Genomic DNA, 24,153 nt, shown 5'->3' with positions numbered 1-24,153 from the left:
GATGAAAGCCTATCTATCACCACAAATGGAAGGTTTTCACATCATTCTAGTTCTTAGATATGATTTGGAAGGTTGAAGCAGCTAGAACTTTTACAGACACATGAAATTATTTCCTTACATAAAACATAAGACCTGGAAATAGAATAAGCTTTCTACAATGTGGAAGAACTATAAGAACACAGAAACCAAGCCAAACACATCCTTACTTTAACTCTTATCTTTCAGTATTCTGCTTTATTTCTTTGCCAGTTTTAATTGTGGAAATCTTAAATAGACTTTTTTTTTTTTTTTTTTTTTTTTTGAGGCAGAGTCTCACTCTGTTGCCCAGGCTGGAGCGCAGTGGCACGATCTCGGCTCACTGCAAGCTCTGCCTCCTGGGTTCATGTTATTCTCCTGCCCCCCCGAGCAGCTGGGACTACAGGCACCTGCACCACGCCTGGCTAATTTTTTTGTATTTTTAGTAGAGACGGGTTTTCACCGTGTTAGCCAGGATGGTCTCGATCTCCTGACCTCATGATCTGCCTGCTTCAGCCTCCCAAAGTGCCAGGATTACAGGCATGAGCCACCGCGCCTGGCTAAACGGGCTTTCTTATAGAGTGACTGCACTATCTGAGTTTGGAAAGAGTGATGGCGAGATACGAAAGGTGGGATAGAATTGAACGATTTTCTCCTAACTTACCCAGTCAAAAATAGTACATGCTTTGGGACTTTTCATTTTGGTATAAAGTAATTTACTATCAGGCAAAATAGGAAAAATATAAGTTGTATTAGAATTTGTTTGGGGTTGGGAAAGGAGGACTCTTGCCTCAATAAAATCTGGACCTTGGATTTATGCACACAGTGGATTATAAAGTCTAATCAATTTAATTATCTACTCTTAAAATGATCCAATACAAAAATTAGATAATTTCGCAATGCTGATAATTAAAACTGGTCTGTCTATACAAGTACTTGGAAGGATTTTCCAGTGGCATCTGCAATACTTTTGTCTCTACAAAAGAAGACACATGTAACTTGAGGCCATGTTTACCTGCTTTCACTTGGAAATTAACAACAAAGTTACATAAAAGCTGTCTGAGGCTTATGGCAAGTAGGAATAATATGTTTCAACATTCTGTCTGTACAACTAACTACTCTCATACCTCTGGCTTAAAAAAAAAATAAAGTGCAGTATTGCTCAAAGAATTATGTCGCCTACTTTCCTAAGTTAGGCACAGCCATCTTCCTTTTAGAAAGTCAATTAAACAAACAATTCTCCATTTTGCCTTTCCTACTACTTTAGCCATTCCTAACTAAGAACTTAGTAAAATTAAGTAAATGAAAGAAAAGTTAGAGGGAGGAATCAATATTCACAATAAATATTAAACTCTACTTACTGATGCCTGGAAAAGCAACTTCGTTGAATACAGAAAAGCCAAGGGCTGCCTGCCACTTGGACTACATTCTCGATACAAACGCGATCAGTTCCTCCAGAAATTAAACACGTGTTTTGAGCATTTTAGAAAAGGCTTAACTCTGCTCATTAATAAGGTGGAAATCATGAAGACTCACTCTGTAAAGAGGATGGCACTTGTCCCTGAAACATGGGGCCAATCGGGCATAGATCTGGAGGCTATAGTAATACGCTGCCAGTTGGAGAGATAACGCAGAGGGGGACTGCTTTTCAAAGCACCGGTTAGCATCTAACACCTAGGAGGGAACATGTTAGAATTAACTCAGCTGAAAGGAAATTAAGAAGATTATTATAAATCATTACATTTCTAGTCATTCCTGCAGATTTTTCATCCAAAGTTCCCATTATATCAACTCAAGTTCAAGATCAACTTAATAATAACTACATTAAAAATCATAAGGCACTACAAAGCAGATCCTATGCAATAAAAGTGGATGTAAAGATCGACATTTAAGCTAACTATAGAATTGACTCTCTAGATACTGACCAGGATCCTTTATTACCTAAGAACTAAGAGGAGGAAATGACATGCAATAAACAATTTTTACCGATGAAAATTCACAGTATACATTTTTCATTTATCATTTTTAAGTTCTTCATTGGTAAGGCAAACTTACCTGTGGTAAGGCAAGAAGATAAGCAAGAGCCAAAGTCATGTCATTTGGCAAGGCTTCACTTGCCAGTTGCAAGAGAACTGAATGCAGAAAAAGAAACATTATTTTACTGAGGTTGCATATGATAGTCATTAAGTGCCATGGTTTCAGCCCTATAAGATTTCAACAAATAGTTTGTGGCACAGACCTTTTATGAAAGTCTGTTCAGCATCATCTAAACACAGATCACATGGAACCGTGTTAAACAGTAACCTTGCCTTAATTCAGAAAAAGCATGCTGTTAGTTATTTATACATGAGGAAATTCTGTCAGGGCAGCTGCAAGGCTAAGTGCAAAGACATGAGAGAGGCTGGTTTCCTAGAGCTGGGTCTTTCGGTTTTAAAGATGCAGACCATGCTACAAAATTGTGTATCAACGTTAGCTAATACGGAGGGTGATAATATGAGTACTAAAGATCAGAGCAATAAAATAGTGTCAGGAGTGCAAATTTAGGGTAAATCTTTTGATTACTACAATGACGATAATATGATTTTGTTCCTTCCAAAACACCCCTCTTCAGGATGCTCCACAAAAAGAAAATCAGTCTTTTGTTTTGCTTGTATATCTTAAAATATCCCAGCCATTACAAACTTTTATTTTTCACATAATTTTTTATACAAACCACAACTTGCCAATGTCATAGCTTTAACATAAGAGCATGCATTGCCAATACGGTCTGTGTTTGTACACAGTTTGTTTCAATAAGGATGTATCCTATTCATTTAGGATCTCAGTAGCAAATACTAGGTAGTCATATGTAATCACAATATGAATTCTTTATTTTTAAAAAACACACTCTCATGATTGGCACTAATGCCAATCACGGTGGGAGGGTGAGGAGGAACCTACACATGGCTCACGTGTCGGAGGCTGACCTAGAACTCAAAATTTCCTGTGGGTGATTCACAAAGAAAATCTGCTGTGTCTTCCCCACTGTATATCTACAAAGGGAACATCAGTTCTCCAAATATTCATTTCCTACATGTTATCCAAACCTTATGAACCAAATGGACCACCAGTCAGCCTCAGCCCCTGCAAGGAATCATACAGCTTTAGAGATATTTTGTAATCAAAAGCTATTTATTTCAAGGTCTACTTCCAAATTTATTCCTCCACTCAGTATCAGCAAGAACCTTCTTTGAACCAGACACTGCCTTATGAATTAGAATCTTTTCAAGAATAAAAAGACTCTAAAGAAATAATTTTAAATACTATTCAAAGGGCCCAAACCAAATTTTGTACAACCTATTATAATATCAAAGAAAACACAGCTGGGCATGGGGGTTCATGCCTGTAATCCCAACACTTTAGGAGACCAAAGTGGGAAGATCGGTTGAATCCAGGAGTTTGAAAACAGCCTGGACAACACCGTGAGACCCCATCTCTACAAAAAATTTTTTTAAAAATAGCTGGGCAATGGTGGGATATGCCTATAGTCCCAGCTACTCAGGAGGCTGAGGTGGGAGGATCACTTGAGCCCAGGAGGTTGATGCTGCAGCGAGCTATGATTATGCCACTGCACTGCCTGGATGACAGAACAAGACCCTGTCTAAAAAAGAAAGAAAGAAGAAGGAGAAGGAGAAGGAGAAGGAGGAGGAGGAGGAGGAGAAGGAGAAGGAGAAGGAGAAGGAGAAGGAGAAGGAGAAGGAGAAGGAGAAGGAGAAGGAGAAGGAGAAGGGAGAAGAGAGAAGAGAGAAGAGAGAAGAGAGAAGAGAGAAAAGAAGAAAGAAGAAGAAAAAGAAAGAGGAGGAGGAGGGGAGGGGTGGGAGGCAGGAGGAGTAAGAGGAGAAGGAGGAAAAAGAAGGAGAAGAAGAAAAAAGAGGAGGGGGGAGGAAGAGGAGGAAGAAGAGGAGGAGGAGGAGGAGGAGGAGAAGGAGGAGGAGAAGGAGGAGAAGGAGGAGAGGGAGGAGGAGGAGGAGGAGGAGGAGGAGGAGGAGGAGGAGAAGGAGGAGGAGGAGGAGGAGGAGGAGGAGGAGGAGGAGGAGGAGGAAAATTAGTGAATACACCCCAGAAGACTAACAAATGAAGAATGAAGGTGTTAAGCTATAAATTGTTGATACCAGAAAGAGAAAGCATGTAGAAACTGCTGAAAATTCTAAACTAATTGAGAAGGATTTACTTAGATCCTAGAAATAACATACTACACAAGTACACAAAACACATACACACACATACACACACACACACACACACGGCTGCCTACTTGACTTATCACTACCTTATATATTCTATTATTTCATAGCTGCCTAACAGTCCTTCAGGATCCTTATTTTGAGAGAAAAATAATTCTATTTTATAAACTAATAATTCTTCTCTGTTAATTTTATTTCTTATAGTCATTTGAAAGGTGGACTTCAATTGCAACCTCACCTAGTTTTTTCCCACTCCATTTTAATTTTCTTCAGATACTTCCTTCTTTAGATACAAAAGAGGCCAATTTTCAAACAAGCATATCTGAACCCACTCATCAAGCTTAGCACTGTCTCTTCAAAGGAGCCCTCAGGAGCCCTTATTTCAGGTGTGTGGTTGTTTCTCCAGGTTGGAGACCTTCTTTCTTGGAGTTGTAGTTGGAACCAATCTCAGGCCCACCTAGGAAATGAAGTCCTATTACAGTCTTCCAGTCACATCTAACTTTTTATCATAACATCAACTCAATCTTTCCCTTCATTTAATATCCATTTGCTCATTTCCAAAACACAAAGCACCCTCAAGGGATAAAAATATGTGACCACTGAAGATATTCCAAATAATATGCTACAGGCTCGAGGAAAATCCCAAAACAAAAACAACCCAACAAAAAACAGCAATGATGATATCGTTGCAATAAATGCATAGTCCCCAGGAAATGTCTTTGAAGGAGAGAATTTTCATTTACATAGGTAAGTTCCAGTAGGTTTATTTTTGAAATAGTTATATCATAGACCAAACTCACAAAATGGTCACTAACATTTTTTGAACATATATAATTGAATATAAGGCTTACAGCAGGCAAAAAGGAAAATACACAGTGAATTTTCATGAGCTCAAAGTAACGACAAAAATCATACTCATAAAGTTGTCTAAAGGGTCATCAATGTTAGTTTTACTAAGTGGTGAAAATCATCACCCTAAAATACAGATGTTTGTTCCAAGTGAATAATATGGACATAGACTTTACTTCATAAATACAACTATTTATGAATCATGTTGTTGTTGTTGTTGTTGTTTTTGTCTTTTTTACACTGCTTTGACATGGTGGGGGCCTTGTTAATCCTGGAGAGACTTCCCCTCCCAGGTCTAGCTAATCCCTAGAGAGTAAAATAACTTGCCTGTGAGCACATATCTGACATTGCAAACAAACCAATCACAGCCCATACTTTGAACCACCTCCCCTATCTTGGCTTTTCTACTCCAAGAGGCAATAATCCTCTGTTTTAATCACTCCACAGCAAGGTAACTAAACTATCAGAGACCACCCCTACGTCCCAGAGCCCAGCCAAATTATCCGTACAATTCAATCTCCAGTTTGCCCAAGCTTGCCTACCCTGCCTCGCCTATTACTTCCCATGAAACCCAGGCCCTCACCCACGCTTTCACCTGGCTCCTTCTGCCTCTAAACCACCAGGATGCCTCCTCACCTGGGTGTGTCCTGCCTTCCATTTTTAGGGATCTGTGAATATAAACTTCTTCCTTCGTGACAATCGTTTCTATGTCTGTGTGTCTGACCAATACCCAAATAAAACCAAAATCCCAGGCATGTTTTAGAACAACAACTACAACAAAATCTATAAATATATAATGAATCTCTTGCCTACAAAATCAAACCGAATGATACAGCAGGAAGGAAACCACTGTCAGAATCAGAAAGTCCTGGGATCAAAGCTTAGGTCAACTGATTGACTACATAATATTGAGTTCCAGAATTCAGAATGTTTTGGACTTTAGGAGGTTGTGCTATATACATATCATGTATTACATGACACCCTAAGTATGGTGTGGGAACACCCAATAATCAAAGACATTAATATCTCTTCTGCAAAACATTTGAATACTTATATTAAGTGAGATAAGCAGACTATAAAGTAGCCTCATGTCAGTTTAGTTCAGGTTTTGATGCCAAACAAATTATAAAAATCTTTCTGGTTTTCAGAGTATTTTGCATTTGGGGTCTGAAGCATATTTGCTTCCAGTGTAAATGAGGATTAAGTGAAGTAAAGTATGCAAAGTGCAGAGCATCACTCTAGCACACAGAAAATACCCAGTAGGTTCCCTCCATCCTTCTATAAATCACAGGCTTGAGTAAACAAATTCTTTTCTTCAGTTATAACATGTTTTCATTTCCCCCTAAAAATGATTGATAAAAGGTTCTTCCAATAACAACCACAGTGTAACAGAGTTATTTCCATTTTATATAAATCATAATTATTAATGAATTAATGATTGCATTTAAGCATAAAGACTAATTTCACCAAGAAGCAAGACTAGACTTATATAGTCACACCTGATGAGCTGATACACATCTGTTATCTCATTTCCTGTGGCTTAGCTGCTTCTCAATGAGCACTCAGCAATTGTTTGAATTAGTCCCCCTCACAACCTCTCTATGGAGGAAGTTAGATGTTTTCCTCAACTTACAAGAGAGGATTTAGAGTCACAGTAACTTTTTTCTTTGCCTAGTGCCAACACACAAACAAATCATCACAGTGTTAGAAAAGAATTCTCCCCTTGATAACTCTCCACTCTGACAACCTCCACAGTCCCCTTTCTTTTCACTGCTAACCTTACCAATGAGTGGTCTGCCCCACTGCACCCATTACCTTGACACTCACTTTTTCCTCAAGTACCTCCATCCCTGGTCCCTTTGGAGATCCTAATACGATCTCCAAAGGTCACCAAACCCAAGGTCTTTTCTCTCTTAAATCTCACTGAAGCACTAGGCACTCCCAGATAGGCCTGCCTTTGGCTTCAAAGACACTGAGTTCTCTTGTACCTCTTCCTCAGATGATCCTCCTCTATGTGTGTCACCAGATCTTCATCCTTGATTGTTCAATGTGAGTAATCAGTTAGGTCAGTTCAACACTGTCTCTTAATCCCACCTTACATCCCCAACTAGAGAATTCCACTACATTCTTTTTTTTCTTTCCTTTTTAAAAAGATGGGGTCTCAGTCTATTGCCCAGGCTGCAGTGGAATGGGACAATCTTGGCTCACTAAAGCCTCAAAATCTGGGCTCAAGTGAACCTCCTGCCTCAGCCTCCCATGTAGCTAGAACGACAGATATGTGCCACCACACCAGACTATTTCTTTAAAATTTTTTTGTAGAGACAAAAAAAATGTTCATGTTGCCGAAGCTGGTCTTCAACTGATGGCCTCAAGTGATCCTCCTGCCTCAAATTCTCAAAATGCTGAGATTACGGGCATGAGCTACCATGCCCAGTCTCAATTCTATTCTTAAATTCAACTGGTACCCTGGTCTATTTTCCCACTATTCAGGTTTGAACCATCTCACAAGACTGGCCTTATCAACTCCTTGTTGGACACTGCCACTCAAATGCTACCTCAAATTAATAGTTCTTTACCTAATATCTTTCATATTTCTAAAATAATACCTTATTTTCCCAATAAACCCAACTTAACACCACAGAGTCATCTTGGACTTCATCCTCTCCTCTGCTGCCAGCACTTGGTTCCTCATCAAATCCAACTGAATCATTTCGAAAGAACTCTTTCACACATACTTTCTATTTTCACCGCCACAAACTCTAGGCTTTAATTGTTGAAAAATTAGACCCTTTCAACAGCCCCCCAATGCTGTTCTACTTGATGCCATCAGTCTTTCTCCTTCCAGCACTTTCTTAAAATAGCAGTTTCATATTAATTTTACTCAAGCACTGAGTAATTTGTGTCATTCTCTAGCTTAGAGAAAGAATCTTCCTTAGTTTCCCATTCCCTAAAAAACGAAAGTTAACATTTCCTATTGAGCATTTAAAGTCTCCATAAATATGGGCCAATCTTAATTTGTGGTTTTAATTTGCCATTAAACCCACCCTATATGTCAACCAAACCAGTCTGTTATCCAAACTCTCTGCCTGTGCTCATGCCATTGCTTTGTGTAACAAAAATAATATAATTAATCTAAAACACAAATAACTATAATTTAAAAAATATATGCTCTGAGTGAGTCAAACATGAAATAGGTGTTTTACATCACTTAGCTCTAAGTGTCTCAAAAATCCTGCAAGGAGATAGTATTATCTTGTTTTTACACAGGCTTGGAAGCTTATGTATATCTGCCAAACTCAGAAAGGCAGTTCCTCTGCAAAGACAGGAAACAGAAGATCCAAAATAAGATCAATATCTTTCTCGATCCGTACCTATCCGGCTATTGACAATGTTACGCTATGACAAACAATTAACATACGCCATTTTAAGAACGTGAATGAAGATATTCTTAGGATAAATTCCTATAAGTAGAGCTACTAGGTCGAACAACACACACAACTGCAATTTTCATTGCTACTGCCATGTGGTTTTTAAATTCTCACTTTGAGCATCTCCTCATTTCAGCATCTCCTCCAGAAATGCTGCTGAGCTTGTACAGCTCACTCACCCGAACATCCATGAGGTCTAACTCCCTCGGGACTTCTTCACATCTATTTCAACCACCATAGCCAGCTGCAGAATGAGCAAAATTCTCTCGACCAGTTAAAGATTTCATTCATGAGTTGACTCCTCAGAATTAATCCTAAGCAAAAGGTTCTCTGGCTTTCTATTACCCTTTCTGGGAAACTATGACTCAGACTTTAACCACATGTCACCTGGTGAACTCCAGTGAAATCCACAATAGTAATTCTATTTAAATTCTTCAGTGATTGGGTTATATTATCCAGACAGCCCTCCTACAGATTAAAACTGTAAACTCAAGTATTAAAAGGCCAGGCCTGGTGGCTCATTCCTGGTGGCTCATTCCTATAATCCCAGCACTTTGGGAGGCCCAGGCGGGTGGATCACTTGAAGCCAGGAGTTCGAGACCATCCTGGCCAAGCCAAGATGGTAAAACCCCATCTCTATTAAAAATACAAAAAAAAAACACTATCTGGACATGATGGCATGCACCTGTAGTTCCAGCTACTTGGGAGGCTGAGGCATGAGAATTGCTTGAACCTGGGAGGCAGAGACTGCAGTGCGCCAAGATTACACCACTGCACTCCAGCCTGGGCAACAACGAGAAACTCCAACACAAAACAAACCACCACCACCACCAACAACAACAAACAAGTATTAAAAGTCACTGGATAGGTACCTAAAGCAAAGAGAAACTGGAGGATGGCTGCCATTTGAAAGAATGAATGGTGAGTTTCCCATCTTTACAGCTTCAATCCTGAGGGCAAGCTATTGCCCGTGACATGTTGGGCAGGCAAAACTCAGATAGAAAACCTGCAGTCTTGAAAAACTACAGCCCAGAAAATCCACAACAGCTGAAAGTAAGAGATTCTGGTGGTGCCTTATAAAAGTAAATAAACCCATAATATTTGACAAAGCAATTCTACCATTAAAATTTACCTAAGAGGGCCGGGCGTGGTGGCTCAAGCCTGTAATTCTAGCACTTTGGGAGGCCGAGATGGGTGGATCACGAGGTCAGGAGATCAAGACCATCCTGGCTAACATGGTGAAACCCCGTCTCTACTAAAAAATACAAAAAACAAGCCGGGCGAGGTGGCGGGCACCTGTAGTCCCAGCTACTCGGGAGGCTGAGGCAGGAGAATAGCATGAACCCGGGAGGCGGAGCTTGCAGTGAGCTGAGATCCGGCCACTGCACTCCAGCCTGGGCAACACAGCGAGACTCCGTCTCAAAAAAAAAAAAAAAATTTACCTAAGAGAAATGAAGACACATGTCCACAAAAACACTTGTATGAGAGTTCACAGCAGCTTTTTAAAAAACACCACCATAAGCTGAAAGACCTCAGGTATCCTTTAATAGGAGTGTGGATGAACAGGTTTACATGCATACAATGAACTACTACTCAATACTTTAAAACAAAAACACAAACCTACTGATGGATGCAACATAGATGAATCTCAAAAACTTTCACTTTAAGTGTTATACAAAATAATACTATATGAGTGCATTTAATGAATTCTAGAACAATCAAAACTAATCTACAGTGGGGAAAAAATCAGAGCACGGGGTACCCTGTAGGAAGTGTGGGTTGGGCGTGTGCTGGGAAGAGAATGAGACTTTCTAGGGTGGCAGTAAGGTTCTGCATCTTGACAGGAGTGAGAGTTACACAGGTGCTGCACTTGTCAGAATCTCTACAATCAGACAACTAAGATTTTTGTAATTCACTGTAAATTTTAAAACATACAAAGGTAAAAAATACTCTAGTTAAAGGTATGCAGTGTAGTGTCAAGAGGTGAAGTTTACTGATGTCTGTGATTTACTTTGAAATGCATCAAAAAAGAAGTTGGGTTTGGTTGATGAATAGAGGGGTGGAGAAATATAGGTACGGTAAATGTGGCAATATTAATTAGAGGGTACATGGGAGTGTACGGGAGTGAACGGAGAATGAACAGGAGTGAATGAGAGTTCACTGTAGAATTATTTCAACTTTACTGTGAATTTTAAATTTTGTCAACAAAAATGCTGGGGAAGAAAAGAGAAAGAAATCCTCCCTGAAAACCGTGTCAAATGCTTAAGCTCCCTGTCCGTTACTTATTCCCCAAAGGGGGTTTCCTAGAAGACGCTTCTGGACAAGTTACATATGCCTGGTCTCCAGCACTGCACTCAGCCAGCTGAGTTTCTGGCCACACTAAACCCATGGCCTCCCAGCTGCTTCAAGACTGGAAGAATCTCAAGCATCAAGTATACCGCTCTCCATATGACTTGAGATGGAAAGCAAAGGAATCTCTCTTCTCGAATCCCTGACACAATTGTTGTTGAAGTTATCTCATGAATTTTTTTCTCCCACACAAATAATTCCAGGCATTAATCTCTATAACCCAAGTGCCTAGCCCAGGGCTCTCCTAACTAACATGAATTGTAGGGAACTGATGGGGACAGTGGAGAACATGAGTCTCCACTCTACCCCTGGGCACTAAAACTGTCTCAGCAGCCCTCAACCAGACTCAGAGATTCTAATGAAGTGGAAATCAAAACCCATATTGGAAGCTTCTTAGCCTTGGACTCCACAAACCATATGAAGCAATATTTGACAAAATATTTAGAGAAGATGGTAAGTAAGTTTTGCTGGGATGCACAACATGTAATATTGGCTAGAGACTGAATTACAGGGACTTTGCCATTAAACATTAAATAAATAAATAAATAAATAAAACCTGCTCTACATTCAGCAGTGTGCATGAATTTAATTTGTAATGTCAGTTCTCAAACCTTGAATATAACGCATTGTCTAAGCAAGTTATGTGGCCAAAATCAGATGAACTCTATGCTTAACTCTCCATTCCAAGATGGCCGGATAGGAACAGCTCTGCTCTGCAGCTCCCAGCATGATCGACGCAGAAGACAGGTGATTGCTGCATTTCCAACTGAGGTACCTGGTTCATCTCACTGGGACTGGTTGGACAGTGGGTGCAGCCCATGGAGGGTGGGATGAAGCAGGGCGGGGCGTCGCCTCACCCGGGAAGTGCAGGGGTGATGGGATTTCCCTTTCTTAGCCAAGGGAAGCCATGACAGATTGTACCTGAAAAAAAAACGGGACACTCCCGCCAAAAATACTGCGCTTTTCCCAAAGTCACAGCAACCGGCAGACAAGGACATTCTCCCACCTCCCTGGTGCGGCAGGTCCCATGCCCATGGACCCTTGCTCACTGCTAGCACAGCAGTCTGCGAGTGAAATGCCAGGTGGCAGCCTGGCTGAGGGAGGGGCGTCCACCATTGTTGAGGCTTGAGGAGGTAAATAAAGTGGCCCAGAAGCTCGAACTGGGAGGAGCCCACCACAGCTCAGCAAGGACTACTGCCTCTACAGACTCCACCTCTGTGGGCAGAGCATAGCTGAACAAAAGGCAGCAGACAACTTCTACAGACTTTAATATCCCTGTCTGACAGCTTTGAAGAAAGCAGTGGTTTTCCCAGCACACTGTTTGAGCTCTGAGAATGGACAGACTGCCTCCTCAAGTGGGTCCCTGACCCCGTGTAGCCTAACTAGGAGACACCTCCCAGTAGGGGCCAACAGACACTTCATACAGGCAGATGCCCCTCTGGGATGAAGCTTCCAGACGAAGGATCTGGCAGTAATATTTGCTGTTCTGCATTATTTGCTGTTCTGCAGCCTCTGTTGGTGACATCCAGGCAAACAGGGTCTGGAGTGGACCTTCAGAAAACTCCAACAGACCTGCAGCTGAGGGACCGGACTCTTAGAAGGAAAATTAACAAACAGAAAGGAATAGCATGAACATCAACAAAAAGGACATCCACACCAAAACCCCATCTGTAGGTCACCAACATCAAAGACCAAAGGTAGATAAAACCACAAAGATGGGGAGAAACCAGAGCAGAAAAGCTGAACATTCTAAAAACCAGAGCACTGCTGCTACTCCAAAGGAACGCAGCTCCTTGCCAGCAATGGAACAAAGCTGGATGGAGAATGACTCTGACAAGTGGACAGAAGTAGGCTTCACAAGGTTAGTAATAACAAACTTCTCCGAACTAAAGGAGCATGTTCTAACCCATCGCAAGGAAGCTAAAAACCTTGAAAAAAGGTTAGACAAATGTCTAACTAGAATAAACAGTGTAGAGAAGACCTTAAATGACCTGATGGAGCTGAAAACCATGGCACAAGAACTTCATCATGCATACACAAGCTTCAGTAGCCAATTCGAACAAGTGGAAGACTATCAGTGATTGAAGATCAAATTAATGAAATAAAGCAAGAAGATCAGGTTAGAAAAAAGAGTAAAAAGAAACAAACAAAGCCTCCAAGAAATATGGGACTATGTGAAAAGACCAAATCTAAGTTTGATTGGTGTACCTGAAAGTGATGGGGAGAATGGAACCAAATTGGAAAACACTCTTCAGGATATTATCCAGGAGAACTTCCCCAACCTAGCAAGGCAGGCCAACATTCAAATTCAGGAAATACAGAGAACACCACAAAGATACTCCTCAAGAAAAGCAACCCCCCAAGACAAATAATTGTCAGTTTCACCAAGGTTGAAATAACGGAAAAAATGTTAAGGGCAGACAGAGCAAAAGGTTAGGTTACCCACAAAGGGAACCCCATCAGACTAACAGCAGATCTCTCGGCAGAAACCCAACAAGCAAGAAGAGAGTGGGGACCAATATTCAACATTCTTAAAGAAAAGAATTTTCAACCCAAAATTTCATATCCAACCAAACTAAGCTTCATAAGTGAAGGAGAAACAAAATTCTTTACAGAGAAGCAAATGCTGAGAGATTTTGTCACCACCAAGCCTGCCTTATAAGAGATCCTAAAGGAAGCATTAAACATGGAAAGGAATAACTGGTACCAGCCACTGCAAACACATGCCAAATTGTAAAAGACGATTGATGCTATGAAGAAACTGCATCAAATGATGGGCAAAATAACCAGCTAACATCATAATGACAGGATCAAATTCACACATAACAATATTAACCTAAAATATAAATGGGCTAAGCACCCCAATTAAAAGACACAGACTGGCAAATTAGATAAAGAGTCAAGACCCATCAGTGTGCTGTATTCAGGAGACCAATCTCACGTGCAGAGACACACATAGGCTCAAAATAAAGGGATGGAGGAAGATCTACCAAGCAAATGGAAAGCAAAACAAAAAAGCAGGGGTTGCAATCCTAGTCTCTGACAAAACACTCTTTAAACCAACAAAGATCAAGAGACACAGGAGGCCATTACATAATGGTAAAGGGATCAATTCAACAAGAAGAGCTAAGTATCCTAAATATATATGCACCCAATATAGGAGCATCTAGATTCATAAAACAAATTCTAAAAGACCTACAAAGACACTTAGACTCCCACACAATAATAATGGGAGACTTGAACACCCCACTGTCAATATTAGAGCAATGAGACAGAAGGTTAACAAGAATATCCAGGACTTGAACTCAGCCCTGGACCAAGCAGACCTAATAGACATCTACAGAACTGTCCACCCCAAATCAACAGAACATACATTCTTCTCAGCACCACTTCCTACATATTCTAAAATTGACCACATAATTGGAAGTAAAACACTCCTTAGCAAATGTAAAAGAACAGAAATCACAACAAACTGTCTCTCAGACCACAGTGCAATCAAATTAGAACTCAGGATTAAGAAACTCACTCAAAACCACTAAAAAAAAAAACTACATGGAAACTGAACAACCTGCTCCTGAATGACTACTGGATACATAATGAAATGAAGGCAGAAATAAATAAGTTCTTTGAAACCAATGAGAACAAAGACACAAGGTACCAGAATCTCTGGGACGCATTTAAAGCCGTGTGTAGAGGGAAATTTAAAGCACTAAATGCCCACAAGAGAAAGCAGGGAAGATTTAAAATCGACACCTAACATCACAATTAAAAGAACTAGAGAAGCAAAAGCAAACAAATGCAAAAGCTAGCAGAAGGCAAGAAATAACTAAGATCAGAGCAAAACTGAAGGAGATAGAGACACAAAAAACCCTTCAAAAAATCAATGAATCCAGGAGTTGGTTTTTTGGAAAGATCAACAAAACTGATAGACTGCTAGCAAGACTAATAAAGAAGAAAAGACAGAAGAATCAAATAGACACAATAAAAAATGATAAAGGGGATATCACCACCAACCCCACATAAATAAACAACCATCAGAGAATACAATAAACACCTCTACACAAATAAACTAGAAAATCTAGAAGAAATGGATAAATTCCTAGACACATACACCCTCCCAAGACTAAACCTGGAAGAAGGTGAATTTCTGAATAGACCAAAAACAGGCTCTGAAATTGAGGCAATAATTAACAGCCTACCAACCAAAAAAAGTCCAGGACCAGACAGATTCACAGCCGAATTCTACCAGAGGTACAAAGAGGAGCTGGTACTATTCCTTCTGAAACTATTCCAATCGATAGAAAAAGAGAGAATTCTCCCTAACTCATTTTATGAGGCCAGTATCATCCTGGTACCAAAGCCTGGCAGAGACACAATAAAAAAAGAGAATTTTACACCAATATCCCTGACAAACATCGATGTGAAAATCCTCAGTAAAATAATGGCAAACCGAATCCAGCAGCATATCAAAAAGTTTATCCATCACGATCAAGTGGGCTTCATCCCTGGGATGCAAGGCTGGTTCAACACACGCAAATCAATAAACATAATTCATCACATAAACAGAACCAATGACAAAAACCACATGATTGTCTCAATAGATGCAGAAAAGGCCTTCGACAAAATTCAACAGTCCTTCATGCTAAAAACTCTCAATAAACTAGGTACTAATGGAATGTGTCTCAAAATAATAAGAGTTATTTATGACAAACCCACAGTCAATATCATAATGAGTGTGCAAAAACTGGAAGCATTCCCTTTGAAAACTGGCACAAGACAAGGATGCCCTCTCTCACCACTCCTATTCAATACAGCATTGGAAGTTCTGGCTAGGGCAATCAGGCAAGAGAAAGAAACAAAGGGTATTGAATTAGGAAAAGAGGAAGTGAAACTGTCTGTTTTGGGATGACATGATTGTATATTTAGAAAACCCAATCATCTCAGCCCAAAATCTCCTTAAGCAGATAAGCAACTCAGCAAAGTCTCAGGATACAAAATCAATGTGCAAAAATCACAAGCATTCAATAACAGACATACAGACAGCCAAATCATGAATGAACTCCCATTCACAATTGCCACAAAGAGAATAAAATACCTAGGAATACAATTTACAAGGGATGTGAAGGGCCTCTTCAGGGAGAACTACAAACCACTGCTCAACGAAATAAAAGAGGACAGAAACAAGTGAAAGAATATTCCACGCTCATGGATAGGAAAAATCAATATAGTGAAAATGGCCATACTGCCCAAGGCAATTCACAGATTCAATGCCATCCCCATCAAGCTACCAATGACTTTCTTCACAGAATTTGAAAAAACTACTTTAAAGTTCATATGGAACCAAAAAAGAGCCTGCATTGCCAAGACAATTCTAAACAAAAAGAACAAAGCTGGAGGCATCACCCTACCTGACTTCGAACTACACTATAAGGCTACAGTAACCAAAACAGCATGGTACTCGTACCAAAACAGATATATAGACCAATGGAACAGAACAGAGCCCTCAGAAATAACACCACACATCTACAACCATCTGATCTTTGACAAACCTGAGAGAAACAAGAAATGGGGAAAGGATTCCCTATTTAACAAATGGTGCTTGGAAAACTGGCTAGCCATATGTAGAAAGCTGAAACTGGATCCCTTCCTTACACCTTATACAAAAATTAATTCAAGATGGATTAGAGACTTAAATGTTAGACTTAAAACCATAAAAACTCTAGAAGAAAACCTAGGCAACACCATTCAGGACATAGGCATGGGCAAGGACTTCATGGCTAAAAACACCAAAAGCAATGGCAACAAAAGCCAAAATTGACAAATGGGATCTAATTAAACTAAAGAGCTTCTGCACGGCAAAAGAAACTACCATTGGAATGAACAGGCAACCTATAGAATGGGAGAAAATTTTTGCAATCTACCCATCTGACAAAGGGCTAATATCCAGAATCTACAAAGAACTTAAACAAATATACAAGAAAAAAACCAAACAACCCCATCAAAAAGTGGGTAAAGGATATGAGCAGACACTTCTCAAAACAAGACATCTATGCAGCCAACAGACACATGAAAAAATGCTCATCATCACTGGACATCAGAGAAATGCAAATCAAAACCACAATGAGATACCATCTCACACCAGTTAGAACGGCGATCATTAAAAAGTCAGGAAGCAACAGATGTTGGAGAGGATGTGGAGAAGTAGGAACACTTTTACACTGTTGGTGGGAGTGTGAATTAGTACAACCATTGTGAAAGACAGTGTGGCGATTCCTCAAGAATCTAGAACCAGAAATACCATTTGACCCAGAGATCCCATTACTGGGTATATACCCCAAGGATTATAAATCATGCTACTATAAAGACATATGCACACATATGTTTATTGCAGCACTATTCACAATAGCAAAGACTTGGAACTAACCCAAATGTCCATCAATGACAGACTGGATTAAGAAAATGTGACACATATATACCATGGAATACTATGTAGTCATAAAAAAGGATGAGTTCATGTCCTTTGCAGGGACATGGATGAAGCTGGAAGCCATCATTCTCAGCAAACTATCACATGGACAGAAAACCAAACACCGCATGTTCTCTCTCATAGGTGGGAACTGAACAATGAGAACACTTGGACACAGGGTGGGGAACATCACACATCAGGACTTGTCAGGGGGTCGGGGGCTGGGGGAGGGATAGCATGAGGAGGAATAACTATTGTAAATGACAAGTTGATGGGTGCAGCAAACCAACATGGCACAAGTATACCTATGTATCAAATCTGCACATTGTGCACATGTACCCTAGAACTTAAAGTATAATAAAATAAAATAAAAAATAAAATAAAACTGCTTAAGCCTTCAAGGGCTAATTATGTGCAAAGTAAATGCCTCTGGAAAGCACTCTGATATATTTAATTCCAGAATGAAACTCACAGAGGAAAGTTGCCCTTATTATTGATTTTGAAATCATTAGCCATTAAATCATTCATTTAGCTAAATAAATAATGACCAATTTTCTTTAGTCTCCATAAAAATCTTTTCATCAACTTTATTAAAAAGTTCTAAAAAGTCAGACTATGTTAGGAAGTTTAATTTGTATTATGACCTACTTCTAAACTAAAGTCAAGAATTACTTTTTTACCACAATTTTTATTCTGTGTCATTTATAACCTACATCACTCTTCAATTCTGCTGAGTTTCTGACAAATATTTGATACTATAAAATAGCCAAAGGTAACTGTTCCAGATATATTGGAATTATCAAAATATACAAAATGTGATAGGGAATATGAAAATGCTTCATAAATTATAAACCCAAATGTAAATAAAAGAGATTATTATTAAAATCACCTCTATATTTAATATTGATGGTATAGTAATACGTTTTCTTAATATAAATCGTAAGTGCTCTGAAATGTTTTTATCATTCAATGACATTTAAAATTTTTAACTCCTTAATAGACTTAGATTCTTTCTCTGGTGAAATATTAAAATCTGATTGTCAGAAAATATAATCTCAAGAAACACCAGGGCAGACAAAAAATCACTGCAGGCCCTTAAAATCCCATAGACATGACTAGGAACAGTACACACACTAGGATGCAGACACACTAAGAGCATACGCTCAGTTCACTGGCCCAGTGACTCCGATAGACATGCTGTACTTTCATCATGGTGAGGAGACATTCATTGTGCACCTACCACATAGAAAATCCTCACAGCTGTGAGGATAAAAGAGTGAGAAGTAGATGTGCTACTCAGAGTTTGAACCCTAAGTTGAAGAGACCACACACAGCCATAAAAGACATGGGGAGCTTTCTCTGTGCTGCCTGGTGAGAAGCTCAGACAGTTAAGTCTCAGTATGAAGAATGGACACACGAGGCTGGGGAGAATCTAATATCTGAGGTGAAACTTTCCAAATAGTCTTGACTATGGTTTCACAACTGAATCCCCTGAGGTTTTCTAGAAAACACTTGATGTATGAGCCAGGCGTGGTCTGGGAGGCTGAGATGGGAGGATTGCCTGAGCCCAGGAGTTTGAGACTAGCCTGGAAAACATGAGGAGACTCGGTCTCTACATTAACAACAACAAACATTAGCTTGGCATGGTGGTGCGCACCTGTAGTTTCAGCTACTCAGGAGGCAGTGGTGGGAGGGTCACTTGTGCACAAGAGGTTGAGACTGCAGTGAGTCACAATCATGCCACTACACTCCAGTCTGGGCGACAGAGCAAGGCCCTGTCTCAAAACAAACAAACAAACCAAAACAAAACAACAAAACAAAAAAACCTAGGCCCAATTCCAGAGTTTCTGGGGGAAAAAAAAAATCACCTAAAACAGATTCTAGGGCCACAGTATTTCTTAAAAATTTCCTGCCGGGTGCGGTGGCTCAAGCCTGTAATCCCAGCACTTTGGGAGGCCGAGGCGGGCAGATCATGAGGTCAGGAGATCGAGACAATCCTGGTTAACACGGTGAAAGCCTATCTCTACTAAAAATACAAAAAAATTAGCTGGGCGTGGTGGTGGGCACCTATAGTCCCAGCTACTCGGGAGGCTGAGGCAGGAGAATGGCGTGAACCTGGGAGGCGGAGCTTGCAGTGAGTGGAGATCGCTGCCACTGCATTCCAATCTGGGGGACAAAGCAAGACTCCATCTCAAAAAAAAAAAAAAAAAAAAAAAAAATTCCTAAGAGATTCTAAAGTGTAACCAGGAAGGAGAACTACAGAGGTAAGTTTGAAAAAATTGTGAAATCTGAATTGGATCGACTGCAGGGCAAGGTGGTAGTGAGGACAATCATGCAGGTCAGGGGACCAGTCTGAGCGAAGGCACACATGTGGGAGCCCATCAGGGTGCCACTGGAGAGCAACAGCCCAGGACAGAACATTCAGGCTGTTATGCTCATTTTATAGATAAGAAAATGGAAGCAAAGAAGAATGGAATGATATTCTTCTGCTTGAAATCCCTACAGCTTTTGATAGAGGGTTCCTTCAAAATGTTTAAATTCACTCACAAAGCCTTGCATTTCTTCTCAGCCTACTATGGCTTCATCTCTCCACTGGCTGGCCACACATACCCTTCCTCTCCACGTATTGGAATAGCTTACAAATCCCTGAAAAATCATAAATTTTTAAATCTTCTTTGCCTCTATGAATTTTACTCCATCTTCCTAAAATATCCCATTTCTTCTTGCCCCAAACCCACCTCTCTATCCACTTCCTCCCTTATTCATCCTTCCAAGTCCAAGTCAAATATCGGCTGCTTCAGAAAGCCTCTTCACAACACCTTCTCCCTCAGCTGCCACTTCGACCATCCCAGTGCCTCTGAGTTTGCCTGTCATAGTGCCGATCACACACACATCTGTCTGTCTCCCCAACTCTTTTATAAGCCCGTTGAAGACAGGGACAATGTCTCCAACTTTATATTCCAAGTTCCTAGGACAGGGCCTAGCACACAGGTGGCTCGAGGACCTCTCCTCCAGTGAATAATGTCCACACGGTTAGAAAGGGAACTGGAAGAGATCCCTGATCATCTTCAAGTATGTTTCCCCCACTCCATAAAGCTCCACAAGAAAACCTCACTATTTGCTTTACTTCTCAAGATCATTTTGATGTCTCATCATTTAGTTATCAACTACCATAAAGATGGCTGAGCACTGTAAGGATTCTATGAAGAGGAAGCTGACTAACCCAGAAATATGCACCTCTGAAGGGCCTAATTGCTTACATACTCAACATTTCTCCAAAAACAGCACTCGAAAAGATCAGCAGCCTCAATACACTGAGCAATCAGTTTCAGCGGGTCTACTCCAAAAAAGCAGCCATCTTTAAGACCTTTAACCATGTGCTTCCATTATTTTGCCTTTTTGTAAACCACACCTTTTACATGAGATGTATTCAAATTCACATACATGTACAAGCATGCCTCAAAGATACTGTGAGTTTTGTTCCAGACTACTGCAATGAAGTGAATATTGCAATAAATTGTATCACACAAATTAATCGGTTTCTCAGCGCATATCAAAGTTATGTTTACACTATACTGTAGTGTAATCAGCAGGCAATAACATTATATCTAGAAAATCATGCATACACCTTAATTGAAAAATACTTCATTGCTAAAAAATGCTAATCATCATCTGAGCGTTGAGTAAGTCCTAATCTTTTTGCAGTTGAAGGGTCTCAATGTTGATGGCTGCTGACTGATCAGGAGTGTGGTTGCTGAGGGTTGTGGTGACTGTGGCAATTTCTCAAAATGAACCAACCTCTGCTAGCTTCATACTTTTCTTCTGTAGCTTCCGTACCTCTCTCAGGCTTCACAGAATTACAGGCAGTAAAGGGCACCTGTTCTGGATTACACTTTGGCTTAAGGGAATGTTGTGGCTGGTCTGATCTTCTATCCAGGCCACTAAAACTCTCTCCACACCAGCAATAAGGTTGTTTTGCTTTCTTATAATCTGTGTGTTCACTGGAGCAGCACTTTTAACTTCCTTCAAGAACTTTTCCTCTGCATTCACAACTTGGCTAACTATTTGGTGCAAGATGCCTAGCTTTCAGTCTTTCTCAGCTTTCAACACAGCTTCCTCACTAAGCTTCATCATTTTTAGCTTTTACTTTAGAGATGTGCAACTCTTCCTTTCACTTGAATATTTATAGGCCATTATAGGTTATTAACTTGCCTCATTTCAATACTGTTGTGACTCAGAGAACCGAGAGACCCGAGAAGAGGGAGAGAGATGGAAAATGGCTGGTCAGTGGAGCAGTCAAAACACACACATTTATCAATTAAGTTTACATCTTACACTGGTGCAGTTCATGGTGCCCCAAAACAATTACAAGAGTAACATCAAAGATCACTAATCACAAATCACTGTAACAGATACAATAATCATGAAAAAGTTTGGAATACTGTGACAATTATCAAAATGTGACACAGACATGAAATGAGCACACAGTGTTGAAAAAATGGTTCTGATAGACTTGCTTGACATAGCATTGCCATCAACTTTCAATTTTTAAAAAAGCACTGTATCTGCGAAGTGCAATACAGCACAGAACAATAAAATAAGGTATGCTCACACTTTACACACTAAATAATAAAAATATCGTATAAACCAATGTTTGCGAATGTTCTGGTTATTACTTCAGTCCATTATTATGCCAAATAACAGGTCTGCATCCAACCTAGTATTTTCTTAAGGGCTCAGATTCTATCTGTACAAACTACCTTGATAACCAATCATATTTAATCCATGGGCCAACTGATGTAAGACAATAAAAATAAAAGAACAGCAAGAAGTAATAAATAATAATTAAACAGGGAAAGAGAAACACGACTATACTTTTCATATATACTCAATTTCAATTGTAAGATGTGCCATAAATTTAATAATAGCTTTTTGGAGAAGAAAAGAAACATAAATATATCCATAACTGTGATACATGCCCTGATAACGGAGGGACAGATAGAAAAACATGAATCTCAGAATCGAAGAAATATGGTAAACGTAGTAAAAACCTCTAGTGTTCAAGGGACCCGCACAGTGGATAGGGAAGTGGTATTTGCCTCTCCTCGCCCCAGCAGCATGTGAGTAGTGATAGAAAAAAAATCTAAAAATAAACTATAGTATCAGCTTTTGGGGGGATTTAGTAGTTCTGTTCCTTGTACGCATTTTTCCGAATTTTATTTTACATAGCAAAGTGCTCAGTTAACAGACAGCACCGCTCAGGCTTATTGGCAGTAAGAGGTGGCCAGTAATACAATAAAAAGTACTAATAAGTAATAAAATAATAAGTGCAAGTTGTGGATAGGACTTTCAAGAAAACTGTTTTTCCGTCCCCCTTTTCCTCCTCACTTATATCTGAAATATAGACAAGATAGCTGAAGTTCCAGCAGCCTTTGAATTATGAGATATTCTCTAAGGATGGCAGAGCAGAGAGCGGGGGAACTGAAAAGACACAGTCAAAGAAACTATCCTAGAACCTTAAAAAGAAGGAGGCTAAAGGGAAAAAAGGTATAAATTGTAAGCTGTCTTTGGTAAACTTGCATGCATTTAATTCTTTTCAAAAATTTCCACATGGAAAGATATTCCGCCAAGCAGAAAATTCTGAAGATCAAATATGATCTACATTCTATTAAGCATAAAATCAGGAAATAAATTTTATTGAGCATTTTTTCCATTCACTATGAGAATCACTTTACATAACTAGCCAGTTAAAGATGGGAATGATATTCATCCCTTTAAATCCTCAATATAAGTACAAATCCTGAAAACAGTAGGTTCTCAATAAATGTTTTACACAAAATTAATAAATGGATGAATGAATGAATGATGGTGTCAAGTTATGCAATTCAAACTGAAAAATGTCTTTTCTAAACTCTTGTTCATTCGTACATTCTTGGCTAACAATGTACACCTAGAGTTACACACTGTCAAGGAACTAGAACCTTCTCTCTTACCTTCAGTTGTTGGAAATACTTCTTCTCCTTTATTTTTAGCCTCTGCCAGTTTTCCAGTTCTCAGCAATACTTCCGCAAAACTTTCCACTGGAACAAGCTGATAAGTGTCATAGGTTCCTCCAGACTAGATAAAAGAAGCAGTTTCACTATGTAATAGGGTGCCTTTTGTCCTACAAATATATGCTTACAAAACACAATTATAGGATGTTATGCTTTCTGGTGACCTGAATAACTGCTCAGAAACTAAAGCACATTTTTTATGAAACATTTTTAAACAGATTTTAATCTCATAATGTGTCATAATATATACCAAAAACACATGTAAAAACCAATGATTAACATGAGTAAGAACCAAGATAAAAAGCCCATTTTCAGGAAAATTTTAGTTTTTGTTTCTGCTGTCTACAACAGCATGACAGTTGTATCTGTGTTCTTAGACACACTGTCCTTACCTCAGTGACAAAAGGATTTGAGATGACAGATTCATAAAAAGGATGACACCCTTGTTTCTCTAGATCTTCATTGGCTGTAGCTCCAATTTGATATGCACCACCACATTTTTGACCCTAAAAAGAAAAAAGTAAAGAACAATGGATAAAAAGAAAGAGAAGGCAAGGAGGTAGAAGTAGTAAAAGCAAGGAAAGAAGGGAGAGAGGGAGGAAGAAAAGATTGATTTCAGGAGAAACTGATGAATGCCTCCTGCGCTTCCCATGACCTAAAAAGAGAGCCAGAGTCACAGACACCCAGCAGAGAACAAAGGATAACTACTACATGCGAAGAGCAGCACATCAACCCCACCCCGCAGTGCCTTTTTCTTTTCCCGGTCACTT

The 24,153-nt window shown here is 39.7% G+C and overlaps 1 protein-coding gene across 3 annotated transcripts in view; it reads right to left on the bottom strand.

The window, feature by feature from the left end:
• The window catches only part of NBAS (NBAS subunit of NRZ tethering complex), a 394,766-nt gene that overhangs the window by 132,810 nt on the left and 237,803 nt on the right, over positions 1-24,153 (bottom strand). For all 3 annotated transcript variants that reach the window (XM_050754036.1, XM_050754037.1, XM_050754038.1), the window contains 4 exons: positions 23,776-23,889; positions 23,324-23,447; positions 2,071-2,147; positions 1,552-1,689 (listed from right to left, as the gene is read on the bottom strand). In XM_050754036.1, coding sequence (XP_050609993.1) covers positions 1,552-1,689; positions 2,071-2,147; positions 23,324-23,447; positions 23,776-23,889 — 453 coding nt within the window. The remainder of the gene's footprint in view (positions 1-1,551; positions 1,690-2,070; positions 2,148-23,323; positions 23,448-23,775; positions 23,890-24,153) is intronic.

This window comes from Macaca thibetana, chromosome 13 (assembly GCF_024542745.1).
Source record: "Macaca thibetana thibetana isolate TM-01 chromosome 13, ASM2454274v1, whole genome shotgun sequence".
Taxonomy (NCBI): Eukaryota; Metazoa; Chordata; class Mammalia; order Primates; family Cercopithecidae; genus Macaca; species Macaca thibetana.
The sequence above is the reverse complement of the archived record's forward strand: the minus strand, read 5'-3'. Positions and strand labels throughout refer to the sequence as shown.